Raw genomic sequence first — 20085 nt, 5'->3', positions numbered from 1 at the left:
ACAGAATTAAAGCTAATAGAAATGAAACGGCTTTAATACACTAGAATATTCTATAATTATTACTATTAAGTAAACAAAAAAAAGAAAGGAGACAAGCAGAGTTCTGGGATAGGAAAAGTGAAATGGTTTCTTACAACAACAAAAATGGGTAACTATGATGTATTAATGTTCACTTGTCAGGATAAAGTTCAATTCCAATTTTCTTCTTATTTGTTATTTACTTACCATGACAGGAGGCCCAGATTAGGAGGAGAGATCCCCGTCCCTTCTTCAATGTATGGCAAAGCTTTTCTTTCCTTTATGCCTGGATCTTTAAAAAGGGCGATGGGGGGGAGGAGAGGGACAAAATTAGCAATTTTCCCCCAGTTGGCCATACTCCAATTAAAGGAACTACATATACACAGAACCAAAGACCTGACCAGAGTCAGCCAAGAACATGTTGAATATTACCCAGCCAATTCTCACTAGTCAAATGCAAACTCCATATGCCTTTGTGAAAATCCTCCTGGATTTTGGGCAAAAAAAAATAGCACGGGCTCATATTCCTCATGTTGCTAGTAATATGAAAAATGTTATAAGCTTTGGATGAAAATAGTAAAGCAATAATAATTAAACCAACATGCAAGTACAAAAACAATACTCTTGTAATATTATAAAATGTTTTATCTGTAAGTTCAAAATGGATCTCCCTATCTGTGGGAACCAAACTGGCTTAGTAGGCAAAACTGCCTTATTGCCTCTATATTCTACATTCATCTGAAAATTCACATAAACTGTGCTAATACCTTTACCAGGTTTTTTTGTTGTTGTTAATTCTCACCCGAGGATATTTTTTCCATTGATTTTTATAGAGAGAGTGGAAGAGGGGGGCGAGGGGGAAAAGGAAAGGAAGAGGAGCGGGGGAGGGAGAGGGAGAGAAACATCAATGCGAGAGAACACACTGATTAATTGACTGATGGCCTCCCACACGCACAGGAGCCGGTGATCAAACCTGCAACTTAGGTAAGTACCCTTGACTGAAAATCAAACCCACGACTCTCTGGTGCTCAGGCTGATGCTCTAACCACTGAGTTACACGGGCAAGGCTCTACAGAAGTTTTAACACCTGCAGGCCTACATTCCCATGTGTGCTAATCCACACTTCAGCCTGTGCATTTGTGCAGTGACTGATGAAGGAGATGTTTTTAAAGCCCACTTGTGAAGAGCCTAACATGCCATGTTCAAGGTTCTGGAACAAGAAAATGATTTGGATCTAAAAACTTAAAACCAAAACAACAACTTCTCTTTTCAATAATATTAGATTATAATTTCCTAGATTAAACAGATGGCAGAAACAAGAGGCAGTCATTAAGACTTAGGCAGTAAGAGATACACACAGGTCTATGAAAAGGACAGGACTGGAATTAATATCCACACTGAAGACAGAGCTAACAAATTTTTAGAACTTGTTTTCTATTTAAAAACCCAATTAGTGCCACTGAGTCTAGTAACATGGCCTTGGTTCTCATACAGATATATAACAACAATTTAAGAAAATTCAAAATAAGAACCAAGTTTCAATTTAAAAGAACTTCATGTTGTTGAGGACCATCTATTAAAAAAAAAAAAAAAAAGAGTAGGGCTACACCTCATTCAATCTCCACTTAAATACAAGTTTCCAGGCACAGTATATTATATTATGGCACAATTACATATGAAAAAAGCAGTGAAAAAACGTTTCAAGACTTACCATTAAAATGAAAATATAAGAGCTCATCTCAATAATTGTGTACATATTGTGTACAAGGACAAACAGATGCCCCAAGTTAATCTATAAATTCGTTTTACCTGCCTCAAAACAGCACAGTAGGCGGGAGGGGAGACTTACCAAGTACTTTGTCCCAAGAACTTTTTCTACTAGAAGGTTTCACAAGAAAATCTGCAAAAGAAAAACCAGTATTTTTATGAAAAATATCCTAAGAATCAAGTTAAACCACTTAGATCTTCCCACAAGACTTTTTTCTACAAGGTTGAATGCCAGGATAATACATTGTCTTTAAAAATGATACAATGTGGACTATTTAGTCAACTGCAGATTTTAGAATGCTTAATTGTCCACAAAATGGACGCAATCAGGCCTCAGCATGCCTTTAGAAACTGCAGAACTATACGTACAGACAAAACTTTCCAGGAACCTACAGCTACTCCTATTTAAATGTTTTCCTCGATCAATAAAGCATCACTCTGATAGCTTCTCAGACAAACCTTTGCCACTACAGGAACAAGTACTTTAAAAAACTATATGACTACAAGAGATCTAGGCTTAGACTTGAGAGTTTAAGGTGTTTTAACACAGAATTAGCTTCTACCAAGGGATCTTTTATGTGTAAGCAAAAATTGGTCAGGGGAGGTGGGGTGGGGTTGGGGGTATAGTCTCAATACAAAGAATTACCGTCACAACTAGGCAACAATCTGACCTTTACAGAAATAAAAGACTAATCAACCTGATTCCTTTGTAAGGCTCTCTCAGTATTTGCAGACAACTCATCCCTTTGGGCTGTTTGATTACATGACATGAATTCACATATGTGAACAAGACTATACAAAATATCAAAATCCTAAAATGAAGGAGTCTGTCAGTACAGCACATTATTCCCCAAACCTCCAGAAACATTTTTTTAAACTGAGTAAGAACCATAAAAGGGAGACCTAACCATGCAATAATAAAGTGTTCTAAACATTTTATAAGTAGTATTTTTGCTCCCAGTAATTTAATTTTAAATTTTGTAACTCATGCCATATTAACCACATACTATATTAGAAAGGAAATAAAGCTATTCATAATATGCAACTTCAAATACAAACCATACCAGAATCAAGACTGGTCTTATTAACTTGTTTAACAAGGTACAGCACAGAACAGCAGGAAAGTTGGAGGGATTTGTAAATCTCCAGGTCCTTTTCTTACTAGAGTATAATTTTTGCTGAGTATTTGAATACTGAAATACACATTATAAATTTTTTTCCTTTTATTTTTCCTTTATACTATAGGATGTTCCTGGACTAGTAGTTCAGATATGAATTAAGAGCCTAATAACTCAACAATAGTGAAAATGCAGAGGAAGACACCAAAGTGAAAGTAGGGGGGGGGGGGGGGGGGGGGGGGGGGAATGTCATTAAATTCAACAGACAGGTCATGTCTAGGGCTAAGAATGAATTGATAGTGCTTGATTTAATTCAAAGAATCACTATACCTACTGTAAGAATCGCCTGATATGTCTTAGAAATTATTTGATAATTTATTCTGTTAAAGATATGAGAAGTCCATTAATACAGAAGTGTTTGTGTGAAGTTTCCAAAGGTGTAAAGTTCCAAGAGGTGGACCAAACAACAGGTTGATTCAATACAACAAAAAGGTTCAGGCAGGTCTACTGCAATGACTCTTCTTCTCAATAACTGTCACCCGCCACAAACATCTGTCATTGCGAAACATTTCCAACAAAAATTTAAAACTGCCCATGCCTCTTAGGACAATTTGCCAGACAAAGGCCATGTCTCTGGTGCTCCAAGTTACCTTCCCATGATACCAGCAGGTATCCCATGATATGTCATGTATACCTCAGAAAGTAAGAACAATTATGTTTGGGTGACCTTGAATATTCGTATACTTGAAGAGGTAGAACATAAAGTGGTTATATTAAATCCAAGCAACCTAAAGTGTCCAATCACAAGTGTCTTAAACACATTAACTATTGATGAACAGAGATAGCCAGGGAAGTGGGGTGGGGCAGGGATTAACTATGGTCACTGTTAAGTTTCATCTCTGAAGGGGTAAAAAATAAATCTGAAATTACCTGAAATAAGGTAAAAACTATTACAGTTACATATTATACTATGGACAGGATTTCAACTATTATAAGAGAAAACCCTAAAAAGTAAAAATTAATAGACTTGAATATTAAATACTATAATATCGGATATCACTGTGCCGCTGCATTAGACAGGAGAACCTAACACAAAAATCCTTCATGGAAGATAATGAGATAATGACCAAGAGGAAGGGCACGGAGGCCCTAAGGAGGCCAAGAATGGAATAGCTTATGTGACTGATCATCTGTATGCCACCTACCATATTAGCTACAACAAGGGCAAAGAACCATGCCAATTTAGACCATTTCCATAATAAAAGATTCCAAACAACAAAATGTTGTGGGGGGTTGGAGTGGGGAATAGGGGGGAGAGTTAAGCAGTATTTTGGGGGGGGGGGGAGTTAAGCAGATACATTTTAACTTCAAAAGAACACTGGAATATTTTTTGCATAGACCTGTCTCCCATCCAAATGCAGGATAATTAAGAGTTCAACACTGGCCCTAACCGGTTTGGCTCAGTGGATAGAGCGTCGGCCTGCGGACTGAAGGGTCCCAGGTTTGATTCCGGTCAAGGGCATGTACCTTGGTTGTGGGCACATCCCCAGTATGGGGTGTGCAGGAGGCAGCTAATCAATGTTTCTCTCTCATCAATGTTTCTAACTCTCTATCCCTCTCCCTTTCTCTCTATAAAAAATCAATGAAATATAAATATTTAAAAAGAGTTCAACACTGAATAATTATAAAGGAATTTTTAAATTTTCTGCATAAAAGAACACATGCACTACATATTAAGAAACATTCATAGCAAACTTGAGTACAGAGGCAATATAAAATAATTCAGAGGTTTGAAATTGGTCTTTTATTTTTTAATCCTCTCCGAGGATATGTTTTTATTGATTTAAGAGAGAAGGAGGGGGAAGGGGAAACATCAATCTGAGGGAGAAACATGGATTGGTTGCCTCCTGCACGCACTCCAACCAGGGATCAAACCTACAACCTAGGTATGTGCTCTGACCGGGAATCAAACCTGCAACTTTTTAGTGTACAGGATGATGCTCCAACAAACTGAGCCACCAGGGCCAAAAGTGTTAACTTTTAAGTAGTAGCTTCACAAAACTGTCACTAATTTGGGCAAGTTTTTCAGCTTTGGAGTTTCCTCATTTATGCCTAATAACTTTTCGGATATCTGAGGGATGACATGACCCTCCCAAACTAGGATTCTGTGGTATGTTGGATAGATTATTCCATGATGGAAAGATGATTTAATCAGCAGCAGTGACCAAAACCCAAGCATTTATCAGCTGAATAAAACTACTGTGGCTTGGACTTATTCCCTGAACAGGAGCCCAAACTTCAGCTTTTCTAAAACCCTTGTTGAAGTGAACTATAAATGAAAATAGAAACAAGGAAAGTTCAAAAAGAACAGATGCCTTCACCTATCCTAAATCCACTGTGGTGGAGATTCACTTACGTGACAAATATTTTGGGGTGATAGGCACTTTTAGGCACTAGGTAGGATGCAGCAGTGGAGCTGCAGTCCTAAGTGTCAACTGTAATATTCTCAACAGGGCTGAATGGGCTCAGTGTGACCCCGCCCCCCACTACTTCTTAGGATCATGCTTTGAAGAAGGTAAAAAAAGGAACAGTAAATATGAAACTGCGGCAGTGTCCTGATTCAGTGATATCTCCAAACAAGATGACTTAAAAAAAGAAAAAGATCTATGTCTCTTTTCTACGTCTTTTGGAAACCCTAAGTAAAGTCTGCGAGTTTTCAGGGATCCAAACGCAAACTCATCATCAGTGTACTGCATTCCTCTGCCAGCTGCAGGACACAGATAAACAGCTAAAATATTATCATTTCCTAAGCAAAACCCACAACCTTCTACTTGAGAAACAAAATCCAGTATGTTGTCAGAAACCATTAGCTGAACTCCATGTTATAATCACATTTCTGTATCAAAAAGTCTTTTACTGATAATAAGTCTCTTGAACCAGCAACACTTATGATAATATTCACTGTAACAAGTAAAATCTCCATTTCAATAGATAATGACCAAAGATCAATCTTGGTAATTCTGTGACCATGAGTGGTTAATTTTTTTTTTTTGGGGGGTTTTTTTTTTTTTTTTTTTTTTTTTTTTTTGGCAAGGGAGGGAGGGACAGGGATGGAGATAGACTTTTTTTTTAGTGTGGGAGATGTTCTGAATACCGTACTTCCCTTCCTCCCTCTAAAATCAATAAATAAAATTTTTAAATAAAAGCCAAGCAAGATCATTTTATCTAAGTGCCAGAGGTAGTTCAATATTTATTATTGCTCCAGCATAGGAAAAATGTTTCCTGACTTTTGTTTCTTTGATTGGTTCTGAAGTCTACCTTTAGGAAATTAAGAGAAGGCAAATTCCTGCACACTCATTCATGTCCTACTCGCTCTCAGTTACCTCTGGTGAACAGGAAAGAAGTAACTTGTTTTCCTCTGCACCCCATAGGATAAATTGAAGAGACAGGACAGAGAGAGAGAGAAAAGAGAATCTTATAATGACTTCTGCTCTTCTTAACATCCTATATAATAAAAGGCTAATATGCAAATCAACCAAAAGGTGGAATGACCAGTCACTATGACGTGCACTGGCCACCAGGGTGCAGACACTCAACACAGGAGCTGCCCCCTGGTGGTCAGTGCGCTCCCACAGGGGGAGCGCCACTCAGCCAGAAGCCGGGCTCATGGCAGTCAGACATCCCCCGAGGGCTCCCAGACTGCAAGAGGGTGCAGGCCGGGCTTTGGGACCCCTCTCCCCCAAGCGCATGAATTTTGTGCACCGGGCCTCTAGTATCATATGATTATCTCTTAACATGAGATTACAGACTCTGTAACTGCCTTCTACTGATTAAAGAACAAAATTTTAACTGCATTTTCTGGAAGTAAACTACACTAAAAAAATAGTTATCAGTATTATCCCAAACCTAGCTAATCTGCACATTGCTTATTAGTATATTTTTTTAAATATATTTTATTGATTTTTTACAGAGAGGAAGGGAGAGAGATAGAGAGTTAGAAACATCGATGAGAGAGAAACATCGATCAGCCGCCTCCCGCACATCCCCCACTGGGGATGTGCCCGCAACCCAGGTACATGCCCTTGACCGGAATCGAACCCGGGACCCTTCAGTCCGCAGGCTGACGCTCTATCCACTGAGCCAAACCGGTTTCGGCTAGTATATTAATATTATATATTAGAAACCTGAATGTTCCTCTCTCCATCTATACTCTTCAAAGTTCTGGGTCCCTCCACTCATTTTATTCAGAGTTAACAGGCATCAAAATGGACAAGAACCAAAAAAAAAAAAAGGACAAGGACCAGAAAGCTGAATATAAATGCGAATTCATCCTTTAAGCATACAATTTAACAATGAAGAGAAGAAACAGATTTGAATTTTAAACTGCTGTCATCATAATTAAAAACTGTCCACTCAGGCTAGCCAATAGGTACATTCAGAGGAAAGAGACAAAATTCAAATAGCAGAGGCTATATGCAATGAAGAGCCCACTCTTCTCCTAACCTAGTTAAAATTTATATACTGGCAATTAGGTAGGGAGTTGCTAATTTTTTAAAACAAGCCAATAAAACACCAAATAATCTTCAATAACACTATAATGTGGGCTTTGTTCAAAATGGTAAGTTCAAATACCTACTCTTTCAAAGCAGTTCTCCTCAATTAGTAAATAGCCAAAAAACAAAAAACAGAAATTGCCTTGACCAGAACACCATCTTAAGAATCCCTTTAAAACCATACAATTCAACAGATCCCCAGAAAAAAACTGAGCCACCCTTTTAAACTACTACTGTTTATCTCACCTAAACAGAAGGACACAAGTGACTGCCCTCCAAATACAGGAAGAAAAGGAACTTTCCAGTGTAAGTCAAAAGGTAGAATTTATCAACATGCTTTACTTATGAAAAGAGGAGCTAATAAGAAATAAGCTCAATTCATTATTCTTCCTAATTATTTTTGTTATTTCATGACTGCACTTAAGTTAACAACTCAGAAAAACTCAGACAAGTCATAGGTTCACACTAAAAACAAAACCAAACCTTACATTTAAAAAATTCTCAAACTATCATTTTGCTTAATCCATTAATCAGAAAGGGAGAGGGGTTTTCTTTTTTTAAAAAGCACTGTCTAAATTACTTATATTCATACTAAATGTATTTAAATATTGGTAAAATATTCTCTAAAACAAGATGAAAAAGTTCTCAAACATACAGCCTAATATAAATCTACATTATGGAGTATACTTTTATATATTAAAAACTTCGGTACTATTCAATTCAGCATGAAAAAAATCCACATAAACAAGTAATTGGAATGATCAAGTTTACAATAAGCATGTGAACATAACTATAACTATTAATAATATCACACCTCCAAGGTCAATCTGAGCCAGTCATATATTTCTTTGCATTTTCCAAAATGAAAATAGTTTGTCAAAGAAACTAATGTCTGAAAGAAACAGAAGGAATAATGTGTATATTCAAGCTCTCTGGTAAACAAAATGTTGCATAATATACAAAATAGCAATAAAAATGAACTAGATCAACATAATACATAGGAATGTGCAAAAGCAGCAAAATAGAAAATATATACAGTATTATTCCATTCAAAAACCGACAAAACTAAAGTACTGTTTACAAATGCATACATGGGTAACAATACAAATGAAAGCCAAACAGTGATTATCATAAAGCCAAGACAGGCTAAGAGGGAGGGAGAGAGATACATGTAAAAAGAAACAGGCCTGGCTGGCATGGCTCAGTGGTTGAGCATCAACTTATGAACCAGGAGGTCACCATTCGATTCCCAGTCAGGGCACATGCCTGGGTTGCAGGCTCAATTCCCAGTGTGGGGCATGCAAGGGGCAGCTAGTCAATGATTCTCTCTCATCACTGATGTTTCTCTCTTTCCCTCTCCCTTCCTCTCTGAAATCAATAACATTAAAAATATATATGTAAGATACTTCTCTTATAAAAAATAATTTACCAAGGCAAATAAATGGCTATGAACTATTTAATTGACACCAATTTTTCAAAAGATTTACTACAGATTATTATCTATATATATAAAAGCCTAAGCAATCGAACACCTATGATGCGCACTGACCACCAGGGAACAGATGCTCAACCCACAGGATCAGGCTCCCTCCTGTCTGGTTCGGGCCTGTAGGGATCGGGTCGAAACCAGCTATCCAACATCCCCCAAGGGGTCCTGGATTGTGAGAGGGTGCAGGCCAGGCCGAGGGACCCCACCGGTGCACGAATCCATGCACGGGGCTTCTAGTTATTAAACGTCAGCCACTGACGTTTTCTGCAATGTTAACAAAGCTGAACATATATTAAATATCCTCAAGCTGGGCACTCTTTTCTACCCACTTTCTTAAAACCTGTATTTCAGCACTGAGACAATCTAATGTAATGGGATAAAGTCAGGAAACCAGGTTTTTATTAAACTCCCATGTTCACCATCCTCAGAGCTGGCATCTAGTATAGGAAAAAACTCCAGGGTAGGAAGGAAGTCTACTTGCCCTGCATTACTGGGCTCTTAAGTTTGTGTTGTTATGGGTACCAGCACAACAGAAAAACTATAAGGGCAAGGAATCAAAAAGCTGACCGGATGAGACAATTTGGTCCATGTGATGAGTATATTAATGAGACAGCTACCTAAAAGTTTCCAAGCATACCCAAATAATCTGACTTTCAAGAAAAAAAATTATTATATGGGGCTAGGGTCATACTGTAACAAAATGGGAGAAGTTAAGGAATCTTTTTGTTTTTCTTAAATCTAATCTTGGTCCAAATTACAAGTGTAAACTACAGAATAAAAAGAAATGTAAACCCATCTAAGGGATTTCAGAATAGCTAGCTAGTTTTGTCTCCAGCTTCTAAACTTTCCCCCAGAAAAAGATACAAGGACAGAAGGGATTATTTTATCAGACAGTAAACCTAATCAGACAGGTAAATATTATTTTGCAAAAGTCAGAATTTAAGACTAAATCCCGTTTTTCTTCCTTCATTTTATGCTCCACAGCTCGTGGCAGAGTGGAAGAATACGATTTCTGCTTTTACTCTACCGTATCACTTCAGTTTCTGATGTTTAAAACAAAGCCTTCAAAGGAACATTCGTGTTTATGAATTTAAAATGTACTGTAGCATTTTAAAGAGTGTTTTTAGGCATTCTGGCACAGCTTTAGAGTCCGCCTGACCTTGCCTCAAAACCTAATTCAGACATTTATTATTCTGTAATCCTGAGTAGGTCATTTGTCATTAACATGCTTCTGATGGCAACAATATCTCATAGTGTTATTGTAAAGATTAAGTGATCTAATACACAGAAGCAATTGGAAGTGTACCGGCACTTAGTAATCACATACATGTTGGCTAATAAATGCCCTGTCATATATCAATAATTAAACCACACACTCTCTAGGTATGTTTCTTGAGCTTTCAAAAGAAATATAATTATCTACCCTGACCAAACAGCCTCAGAGGATTATTGGAGAATAAACCAATACAGTTGACCCATGAACAATGCAAGGATTACAGGCTCTGACCCCCACCAGAGTTGAAAATCCACTCATAACTTTTGACTCCCCCAAAACTTTACTAATAGCCTACTGTTGACCAGAAGCTTTACTGATAGCCTATATAGTCAATTAATACATATTGTGAAGCTTTACTGATAGCCTATATAGCCAATTTAATAAATATTTTGTATGCTATATGTATTATATATTATATTCTTACAATAAAGTAAATTAGAAAAAAGGATATATTTTTAAGAACATCATAAAGTTTATCTGCATTTTCTCAAATTGTTGTAAATCTCCAAAAAAATTCCAATATATGTATTGAAAAAGAATTCATGTATAAGTGGACCCATGTGGTTCAAACCCGTGTTGATCAATGAGCAACTATATACATTAAAAAACTCTTAAAAGGTCTTCATTATAGAAGAATCTATTACTTAGTTCACAAGAAAATAACAGTTAAAATACTGCATACAGAACTCTATTTAAATACTAGAATAAAACTATATAGGCTTAGTAAAACTAGTCTAAAAGGGTATATACTTTGTTAAACAAAACCAAACTGTGAAGAAATGCCATTATCTTTATATTTAAAAGCTAGAATTTACTAAATGAAGAGCCAATCACTGAGCTATGTACTTTTCATATATCATTTAATCTTCATATGACTGTTGAGGTAGGCACTACTTAGCCTATTTCACAATGATGCCTCCAAGACTCTCAAGGATTAAGTAAGTTGTCCAAAGTCAAAGAACTAGTACACTTCTATAATCTAAAATACCAGTGTGCTTAGTACTGTCTATTCTAATAAATGTTTGGTAAAAATTAAAAAAATAAATACCAGGGTAGAATGGACACGTTGCCATGATGTGACATGATCACCTAAATGCAGTTTTCCCCTAAAACAATGATAGGATCTTTTCAACTTCTACAAATATGACGGTGTAAAATAAAGTTCTGGAAGTTAGATATTAAGGAAAGAGATATAAATTTTACATTAAAATGCAAATGTAACAAAAGAAAACTCCAGAAGTTACATGCATAAGAAAAAAAATTGGGCTCCAGAATATCCAAGAGGGCATGTGGTAAACCACCACCTCTTTGAGTACTCCACTATGGATAGTTGCTCCTTTGGTTAGATGTGTGCAAAGAATTTTAGTGTCCTGAGTTTAATTTTCACAAAAAATTTACTCACTTCCAGAGATATGATACATAATGTCTTTATGCATAAATTAATTGCCCTAAAAATGTGTACTGTTACAGGGAGAACAGATAGGAGAATAAATGTGGCTTGGATAAGCACATCATCTCTGCAGGAGGTGGTGATAAGAGACAACTAAAAATTCTGTTGGGTTTATAGTATCATCTTGATACTTTACAATATCAATGTACAAAGGCCATTAACAGACTAAAGGCTGATTAGTACCTCCTTAGTTCAAAACTTATGTGAAGATACATGCTGTAATACCTGGTGACAACAACCCAATGAAATATAAGCAGAAGTCAGCAAAATGCATTTTAATTCTCAAATTTCAAAATGTCTTGACCAAGATGTAAAATAAACTATATATGCATTTAATTAAGACGCTTAAAAAGCATACTGAAAATTCTGATCATACAGAAACCTGAGGTAATATGTGCCAACTCTGAGGTGTATCTAAGAATTTAGATATAAGATTATCCTCAAAATTAAACTATAAAACCCCAGAATCACTCTGTGATTACATAAGAGAATATCCTTATCTTATTCTTGGAAATAAATTCTAAAGTATTCTGAAGCAAAGGGTCATAGTGCCTCCAACTTACTCTCAAATGGTTCAGGGGGGAAAAATGGAGAATGATAAAACATATGAAATAAAATGTAAACAACTGGTGAAGAACACTGGTAAGTTCCTCATATTATTTATGTTATTAGATTTGAAATTACATCAAAGCAAAAAAATTATTCTTTAAAATCTGGCATAAACATGACAGATTAATATTGTTAGTCTCTAAGTACATGAATATTCATTATATTAACTTATTATTCTATATTTTCCTTATTTAAAAATCCAAATGAAAAAGCAGGCTGTACTCTAGTACTAGGTAAAGTATATTCTAAGCATGAAGAAGGCTGCATAACACTACCTAAGAATGATGTTACTAATAATCTGAATTATATAATTTACTTTGCTCACTTCCATGCCTTCCAAGCAATCCTATCCTATATAATAAAAGCCTAATATGCAAATCGACCGAACAACAGAATGACCAGTGGAACAACCCATCACTATGACACCCACTGACCACCAGGGGGCAGACGCTCAATGCAGGAGCTGCCCCCAGCCCAAGGCCCCAGGCCAGCCAAGGTGGGTGCCAGCGGGGACCCCCAATCCCCCCGCCAGTCGCCCTGCAGAGAGAGGCGACCAGCGGTGGCGACAGTGAGACAGGGCCAGCAAGCAGGCAGCGCCAGGCTGGCCAAGGCGGGTGCCAGCAGGGGCCCCCCGATCACCCCGCTGGTCACCCTGCACATCAGCCCTAATCGCCGGCCTAGGGACCCTACCTGTGCACAAATTTCGTGCACCAGGCCTCTAGTTATCTATAATAATAAAAGCGTAATATGCTAATTAGACTGGACGACCTTCCAGATGAAGCCGGGGCTGTGTGGGAAGCCCAGGTCCCGAGTGCCAGGTGCCTGCCGGCCGCCAGAAGGAAGCCCCGGTCCCAGGTGCCAGAGGGAAGCCAGTGCAAGCAGCCAGGGGAAGGAAGGCCTACTCTTGCACAAATTTCATGCATCAGGCCTCTAGTAACTTTAATAACAGGGTAAGTATGCCACTCCAGTGCTCTAGTAAATTTATAAACAAAACAAAAAGGAAACTTTTTAAAAAGAACTATTACTATAAAACTAAAAAACAAAGGTACTTACAGTGATAGAAGTCAAAATAGTGTTTTCTCTTTACAGTATGTACTGACTGGGAAAGGGTGGAAGTCTTAGTGGAGGAGAGCTATAAATGTCCTATCTTAATCTGGATGTAGTTACATGGGTCTATACATATGTAAAAAGTTATCAAGATTTAATTTAAAAGTTATTACACTATTATATGTATATTATTTCTCAATTTTAAAGAAAAAGAGTTAAAACAAACAGTACTTTCAGAGACCAGAGAAGTTCTCAATTTAAATCCAAAATCTGTAACACAAAAGGCTGACAGGGATTATACTGGCACTCAAGATCTATAACCAGTCCCTATAATCTTGATTAACATGACTATACCACTGAGATGGGTATTTTTTTAAAAAGAATAACTATCGCAAAGCTTTGAGTAGAAGGTGTGCAATGCAATGAGATAAAGGCACATGCAAAGAAAGAAGAGCTGGTTGTCAGGAGTTCCCACCAAATAACATAAAATCTTGATGAGTCCATAACATTAATGTTTTTGCAAAAGGGCTAGAAATCAAATTAGATACACTCCCCTCTACTGTCTTAATCTACTTGAAAATAAAAATAAAAATATGGAAAGGTTTTTTCCCCTTTTAATGAGACTACAGAAATGGAAAATTATTTTTTTTTAAATACAGCTTTGGCAAAAACTAAACACTTATCATTTGGGATATTGTCCTTTATCAAAACAATGTCTTTATGTATAAGACAACATAAACCAAAATCAATGTATGTAATGGTAAATACAGCAGGACAATGAAACTAACATTTAAGAGGCAAGTATGGAAATAGATAGGGGCATATCAACTACTGCTATCTTCATTCCACTAGCTCTCTCCTTTCAGAGATGCAAGTACTGTTAACCTTGTTGTGTCAGTATTTCCACTGCAGAATTTAAAACAAAATATTTTTCTAATTAAATAGTGAAGTTGCAGGTCACCATTCAGAAACTACTCTCAACTCTAAATCAATTCGATATTTTAGCCAACAACCCTTAAAAGTTCATCCTTTTAAAGTTCACTTTCTTAACAAACTAAATATAATCATAAGCTCAGAAGTCCACATAAAAGGTCTGGGAATTATCATTTTTACTAAGTTATGTAATACGCAAAACTAATCTATAGTGACCACATCAATGGTTTGCTGGGGCAAAGGGGAGAATTGACTGTAAAAGAGCATTAGGAACTTTTTTGGGGGGCAATGGAAATATTCTATATCTTGAAAGAGGTAATGGTTTTATAAACGTACACATCTGTCAAATTATACTAGGTTATTTCTGTTATACACAAATATCTTAAAGTTGATTTTAAAAGTATACACACACAATTTAGGCTTTTAAAAATAACTGGAAAATCAAATGCTAAGAAAAAAATTACTAAAATTGATTTAACTGAAAGAAATGAAAAGGTTATTTGTATAGAGGCCAATCTAGGTGCCTCCCAGAGTGACCTGGTCCTCACCTGCTCCTACTCTCCACACACTACTTCCACTCCTTAACCACTTGCTCAATGCTAGAAGCTTTTCAGTCAAAATACCAGTAAAGAATTATGTTCATATTATGGAATGTTATATAATACTTGAGAACATTTGCTTAATACATATTGTTGAGGAAATGTAAAATAAATGCACAGTATATTAAGAAAACTAAGAATGAAGGATGGATGGAAATGTGAAGGGATTAAGAAGTACAAATGGTAGTTACAGGAGAGTCATGGGGATATAAAGTACAGCATAGGAAATATAGTCAATATTCTAAAGACTATGTATGGTGCAGATGGGTACAAGGTTTATCAGGATGATCACTTAGTAAGCTACATAATGTCTAATCACTGGAGTGTACACCTGAAACTAACACAATATTATGTCAACTGTAATTGAAAAATAAAAATTTCAAAATAAATAAAAAAGATACCTAGGAATAAAGTTAACCAAGGAGGTAAAAGACCTGTACTCAAAAATTATAAGATACTGAAGAAATTAAGATACAAATAAGTGAAACCATTCAAAAAGTTTCATTTTCAACCATTTTTGTTACTAGATGCAAGACAAATATGCAAATGACTATAACACGACATTAAAATATTCTAAATACAAGTAGGCACCAAAACTTAACACACACAAATTTAGTAAGATACTGTTTAGTAAAGTCCCATATCTAGAGCAGTTTAAATACCTTGTTTATTCCTAAAATCTTAATCTTAGCCATAATTTTCCTGATGGGCTTAGTTTTACATATTAAAACCCCAACAAAATGTTCTTTTCTCTAGCCTATTATAGATGGTTTAATAAGCAGAAATAAGTCACTTAGAAATATATGCCATGATCTAATAATTTTTTCACTAATGAGGAATAACAAATGAGTTCCTCAGTTATCTGATTTAAAATTTTAAAGCAAATCACTTAAACCTTAAGAATAACAAAAGCACAGGTAAAACAAAATGCATATATAAGGTCATCAACTAGTATCCTAAATAAAGTTAGATATCTGAAACATATTATAAACATAATTATACTGGGTTGAGTTTAATCTAGAAAAATATTTCCTACAGATTAAAACCAAGACTAGAAAAATGCCTAAAAATAAATATAATTAATAGTCCTGAAATACTTATTAAATTTCAAGACCCAAATGTCTTATTGGGCATATTAACACTGCTTTACGACAATTTTATTAACCCTTTGATGAGAAAACTTCCCTTTCTCCCTTCATGGCTAGCTTTTGCTTTCAAATTGGACACTTTAAACCACTTCACCAAATGTGTCAGTGAGAAATCCAAGGCAAGACAGAATGTCAATTACTTTTAAGTATGTACATTTTGGGCATAAAGAATAAAAATGTGCCCTGCTAAAGAATTAAGAAGAGGGGGGCCTAGAGAAAACATTTTTCCCTCCAGAAGAAAACAGAAAGGACAGGAAGCATAAAATGAGGAAACTTAATTAATGACCCAGTGACTACTAGCAAAACTATGTAGTCAGTCATATGATGTTTTTTCCCAAAACATTAAGGGTTATAATTGTTGATTTGAGCCTGATACTAAAATGTCTCTTGTAGGGAAGAAAGAAATAAGGCAATTCAATTAACCATACAAAAAGGCAATAATTTCTTTGTATTCTTAAAGGCAAATAATATTGTGTACATCTACGTGTTAGATTCCACAACCAATAGCATTTTTTTGTTAAAATTCCCTTTTCCCTTAACATATGACATATTTTTAAATTAATAGTTGACAGAATTTCCAGACAGATTCTGGTAAAACCTCCAGTGTATCAAAAAAAAAAAAAAAGAAGAAGACTATCTTAACCATTCAACATATTTTACCCACTTGAATCAAAAAAGCAACTTACACATCAGTAATTCCAACTCCTACGCCTATAATCAGTGATGGCTAACCTATGACACGCGTGTCAAAGGTGACACGCGAACTCATTTTTTTGGTTGATTTTTCTTTGTTAAATGGCATTTAAATATATAAAATAAATATCAAAAATATAAGTCTTTGTTTTACTATGGTTGCAAATATCAAAAAACTTCTATATGTGACACGGCACCAGAGTTAAGTTAGGGTTTTTCAAAATGCTGACACGCCAAGCTCAAAAGGTTCGCCATCACTGGCCTATTTCTTTTCCTTGACAGGCAACAAACTGAATGAGGTCAGAGACCATATAATCTTGTTTTTACCACTCCATCCACAAGGCCTGGGGCATAACAGTGCCTAGTAAATACGCAGCATTTGGTAAATATTTATTGTGTTAATAAGCCTAAACCAAGTCCCATAAAAGAAACAAGCAAAGACATAAAAGAGGAAGATGTTTCAAGGCAGAGGACATGCTTCAAAGAGCTCCTACCTGTTTAAAATTCAAAATTAATTAGAACACATAGAAGTTCTTTTAAATTATATAACCAATTTAGCCCTAGCCAGTTTTGCTGTAGTTAAGAGAGTCAGCCCGCAGACTGAAGGGTCTCAGGTTCGATTCCAGTCAAGGGCACATGCCTAGGTTGCAGGCTAGATGCCCGGAGGCAACGAATCAACCAATCAATGTGTCTCTCTCACATCCATGTTTCTCTCTTTGTCTCTACCCCTCCCTTCCACTCTCTCTAAAAAGCAATGGGATAAAAAATATCTTCAGGTGAGGATTAATTTTAAAAATATATGTATAACCAATTTATCGATGCTTGCTTAACATCACGGACTTATTTTTTAGTACATTAAGAAGTAAAACCTTATTCTGGCATACACTGGGAGATTAGTGTTAAGAAGGAAATATATATGTAAAGTTCTAAACAGCACAAGTATACATCATGCTCCTAACACTTCCCTTCCAGGTACATGTCATACCAAATAACACTAGCGATTACTAATCAATTACTAATCTTTTCTAACTGAAACACAAACTCTGCATTAGCAACGTAAGACACTGAATGATTTCAGATGGGAAAACGTATTTTATAATTTCAAGATAAATAAGCAAATACCTATATCAAATGATCCCTTGACAGTTATCCAACTCCCATTTAATCTGTTAGCAAATACTGTTTAACTCATCAAAATCTTCAAGCTACACAAAAATCTTACTTATCCATATATATCATGGACACAATATGTCAATTTACCCATAAGGACTTTTTACCAAGACATAAAGCTATAAAAGGAAAGCAAAAAAACAGGTATTAAATAAATGCATAATCTATAATAATAAAAGCGTAATATGAAAATCAACCTTACTGCGGAACAGCTGAACGACCGTTCAGACGACCTTCAAGACAAAGCCAGGGCTGTGAGGGCCTACTCTTGCATGAATTTCATGCATCGGGCCTCTAGTATTTTTATAACCTTCTATCATTTACCTAGTAGTATTCAATAAAATAAGAATAAATTATTTGACATCTTTTGTCAATATTTAAATACTAGCTCTACTGAATAATGCCAAATTTGACATGAAGACTCGTTCCAGTGAAGTAAAGGTTCTGGTGAACAAAAATATCCAATTCAGTAGGTGAAAATTAGATAAAAATTACATGCTATGATTATAAAGTCTGCTAGGTATGGGCTGCTACTTTTAATTCAAATCCCAGTACAATTTTTAAAATATTACATGAAGGGTCTTTCCTTGAATAACAAGGAATAGAGAAGAGAATAATATCACTAAGAAAAGAAAACTGAATTCTGTAATCCTAAACAATGTTCCAACTATAAGAGATACCTTTGGCCACACAATTTTTTATTTAAGCAATATACAGATATATGAAAACTTAATACCTCCTTCATATGAAAAACATAGTCACTTAGCATCACCTTTCCACTTCTAATGTTAAAACAGATTTAAGAGGCTAGTCCTATTGTTGCCATATTCTAATGAAAAGCAGCTAGGGGAAGCCAATACAAAATCCTTTATAAAGGTGTTGGGATATTATAGAACAAGAACAGAATAATCCATAATTAAATAGTGACATCATGTCTTAAAGCTCAAAATACTGTGGTTACAGTGGCCAGTGAAACAGTTCCAGCTATCAATTATAAGCATTAGAGACCAACTGGTAAAGTAGTAGATCCAGGGTATTGTTTACAATCTATAATAAAAGTGTAATATGCTAATTAGACCAGACAGCCGAATGACCTTCCGGACAAAGCCAGGACTGCGAGGGCCAAGCCCCTTGCATGAATTTCGTGCATCGGGCTTCTAGTCCTATTATAAAGGCTAAACATTTCTTAATTTACATAAAATCCCTCCATAAATCATTAGAACATGTAAATCAGGACAGATGCTGCAAAAGGCTGTCTGCAAAATGTAATACATTAATTTATTCAAAACTTGCATCATACAAAATCTTGCATTTCTAAAAGATTCATCTCTGATGGAGTAAATGGGTTTCTAGGGGAATAAACAGGATAGTTTTTCATAATGTTTAAAATATATTTTTATTGATTTCAGAAAGGAAGGGAGAGGGAGAGAGAATCATTGATCAGCTGCCTCCTGCACACCCCACACTGGGGATAGAGCCTGCAACCCGGGCATGTGGCCTGACCGGGAATCAAACCGTGACCTCCTGGTTCATAGGTCGATGCTCAACCACTGACCCACACCAGCCAGGCTGAAAGTTTTTCATAACATTTTTAATGCAGATGTGATCTTATCCATATTTTTTCTTCATGGCCATGAAATTTCCCTGGAGAGGAGATTCATAGCAGCCCCACTCCCAAAAGTTTTGCTTTTTGAAAGATAAGGGAAACTCCAAGAAGGCTTCTTTCTTTCTTTTTTTTCTTTTTTTTTAATATATTTTATTGATTTTTTACAGAGAGGAAGGGAGAGGGATAGAGAGTTAGAAACATCGATGAGAGAGAAACATCGATCAGCTGCCTCCTGCACACTCCCTTCTGGGGATGTGCCCGCAACCAAGGTACATGCCCTTGACCAGAATCGAACCTGGGCCCCGTGAGTCCGCAGGCTGACGCTCTATCCACTGAGCCAAACCGGTTAGGGCCAAGAAGGCTTCTTTCTGCGTGAATATTCTATTAAGACCCTCCCCCGAGGCCTTCTCTAAGCTTTCCACCAGCAAGAGATACATCCGCTCAGCGTGCTGCTCTCCCTCCAAGGAGCACTCTGGTGCCCTTCCCTTTCCCCTTCCCTTCCCCCACAGGCACATATCCCCAAACCCCTAAGGGACCCCACCAGGGGAACAATGGGCAGCAACACCTTGTCCCGGCTAACTCCCTGAACCTGTCTCCAAGGACCCCTTT

General features: G+C 36.4%; 1 protein-coding gene across 6 annotated transcripts in view; it reads right to left on the bottom strand.

Moving 5' to 3' along the window:
- The window catches only part of MTMR3 (myotubularin related protein 3), an 80264-nt gene that overhangs the window by 43413 nt on the left and 16766 nt on the right, over positions 1-20085 (bottom strand). For all 6 annotated transcript variants that reach the window (XM_005869745.2, XM_005869742.2, XM_005869743.2 and 3 more), the window contains 2 exons: positions 1868-1918; positions 226-310 (listed from right to left, as the gene is read on the bottom strand). In XM_005869745.2, the coding sequence (XP_005869807.1) occupies positions 226-228 (3 nt within the window). In that variant the 5' untranslated portion in view covers positions 229-310; positions 1868-1918. The remainder of the gene's footprint in view (positions 1-225; positions 311-1867; positions 1919-20085) is intronic.

This window comes from Myotis brandtii, unplaced genomic scaffold, assembly GCF_000412655.1.
Source record: "Myotis brandtii unplaced genomic scaffold, ASM41265v1 scaffold303, whole genome shotgun sequence".
Taxonomy (NCBI): domain Eukaryota; kingdom Metazoa; phylum Chordata; class Mammalia; order Chiroptera; family Vespertilionidae; genus Myotis; species Myotis brandtii.
The sequence above is the reverse complement of the archived record's forward strand: the minus strand, read 5'-3'. Positions and strand labels throughout refer to the sequence as shown.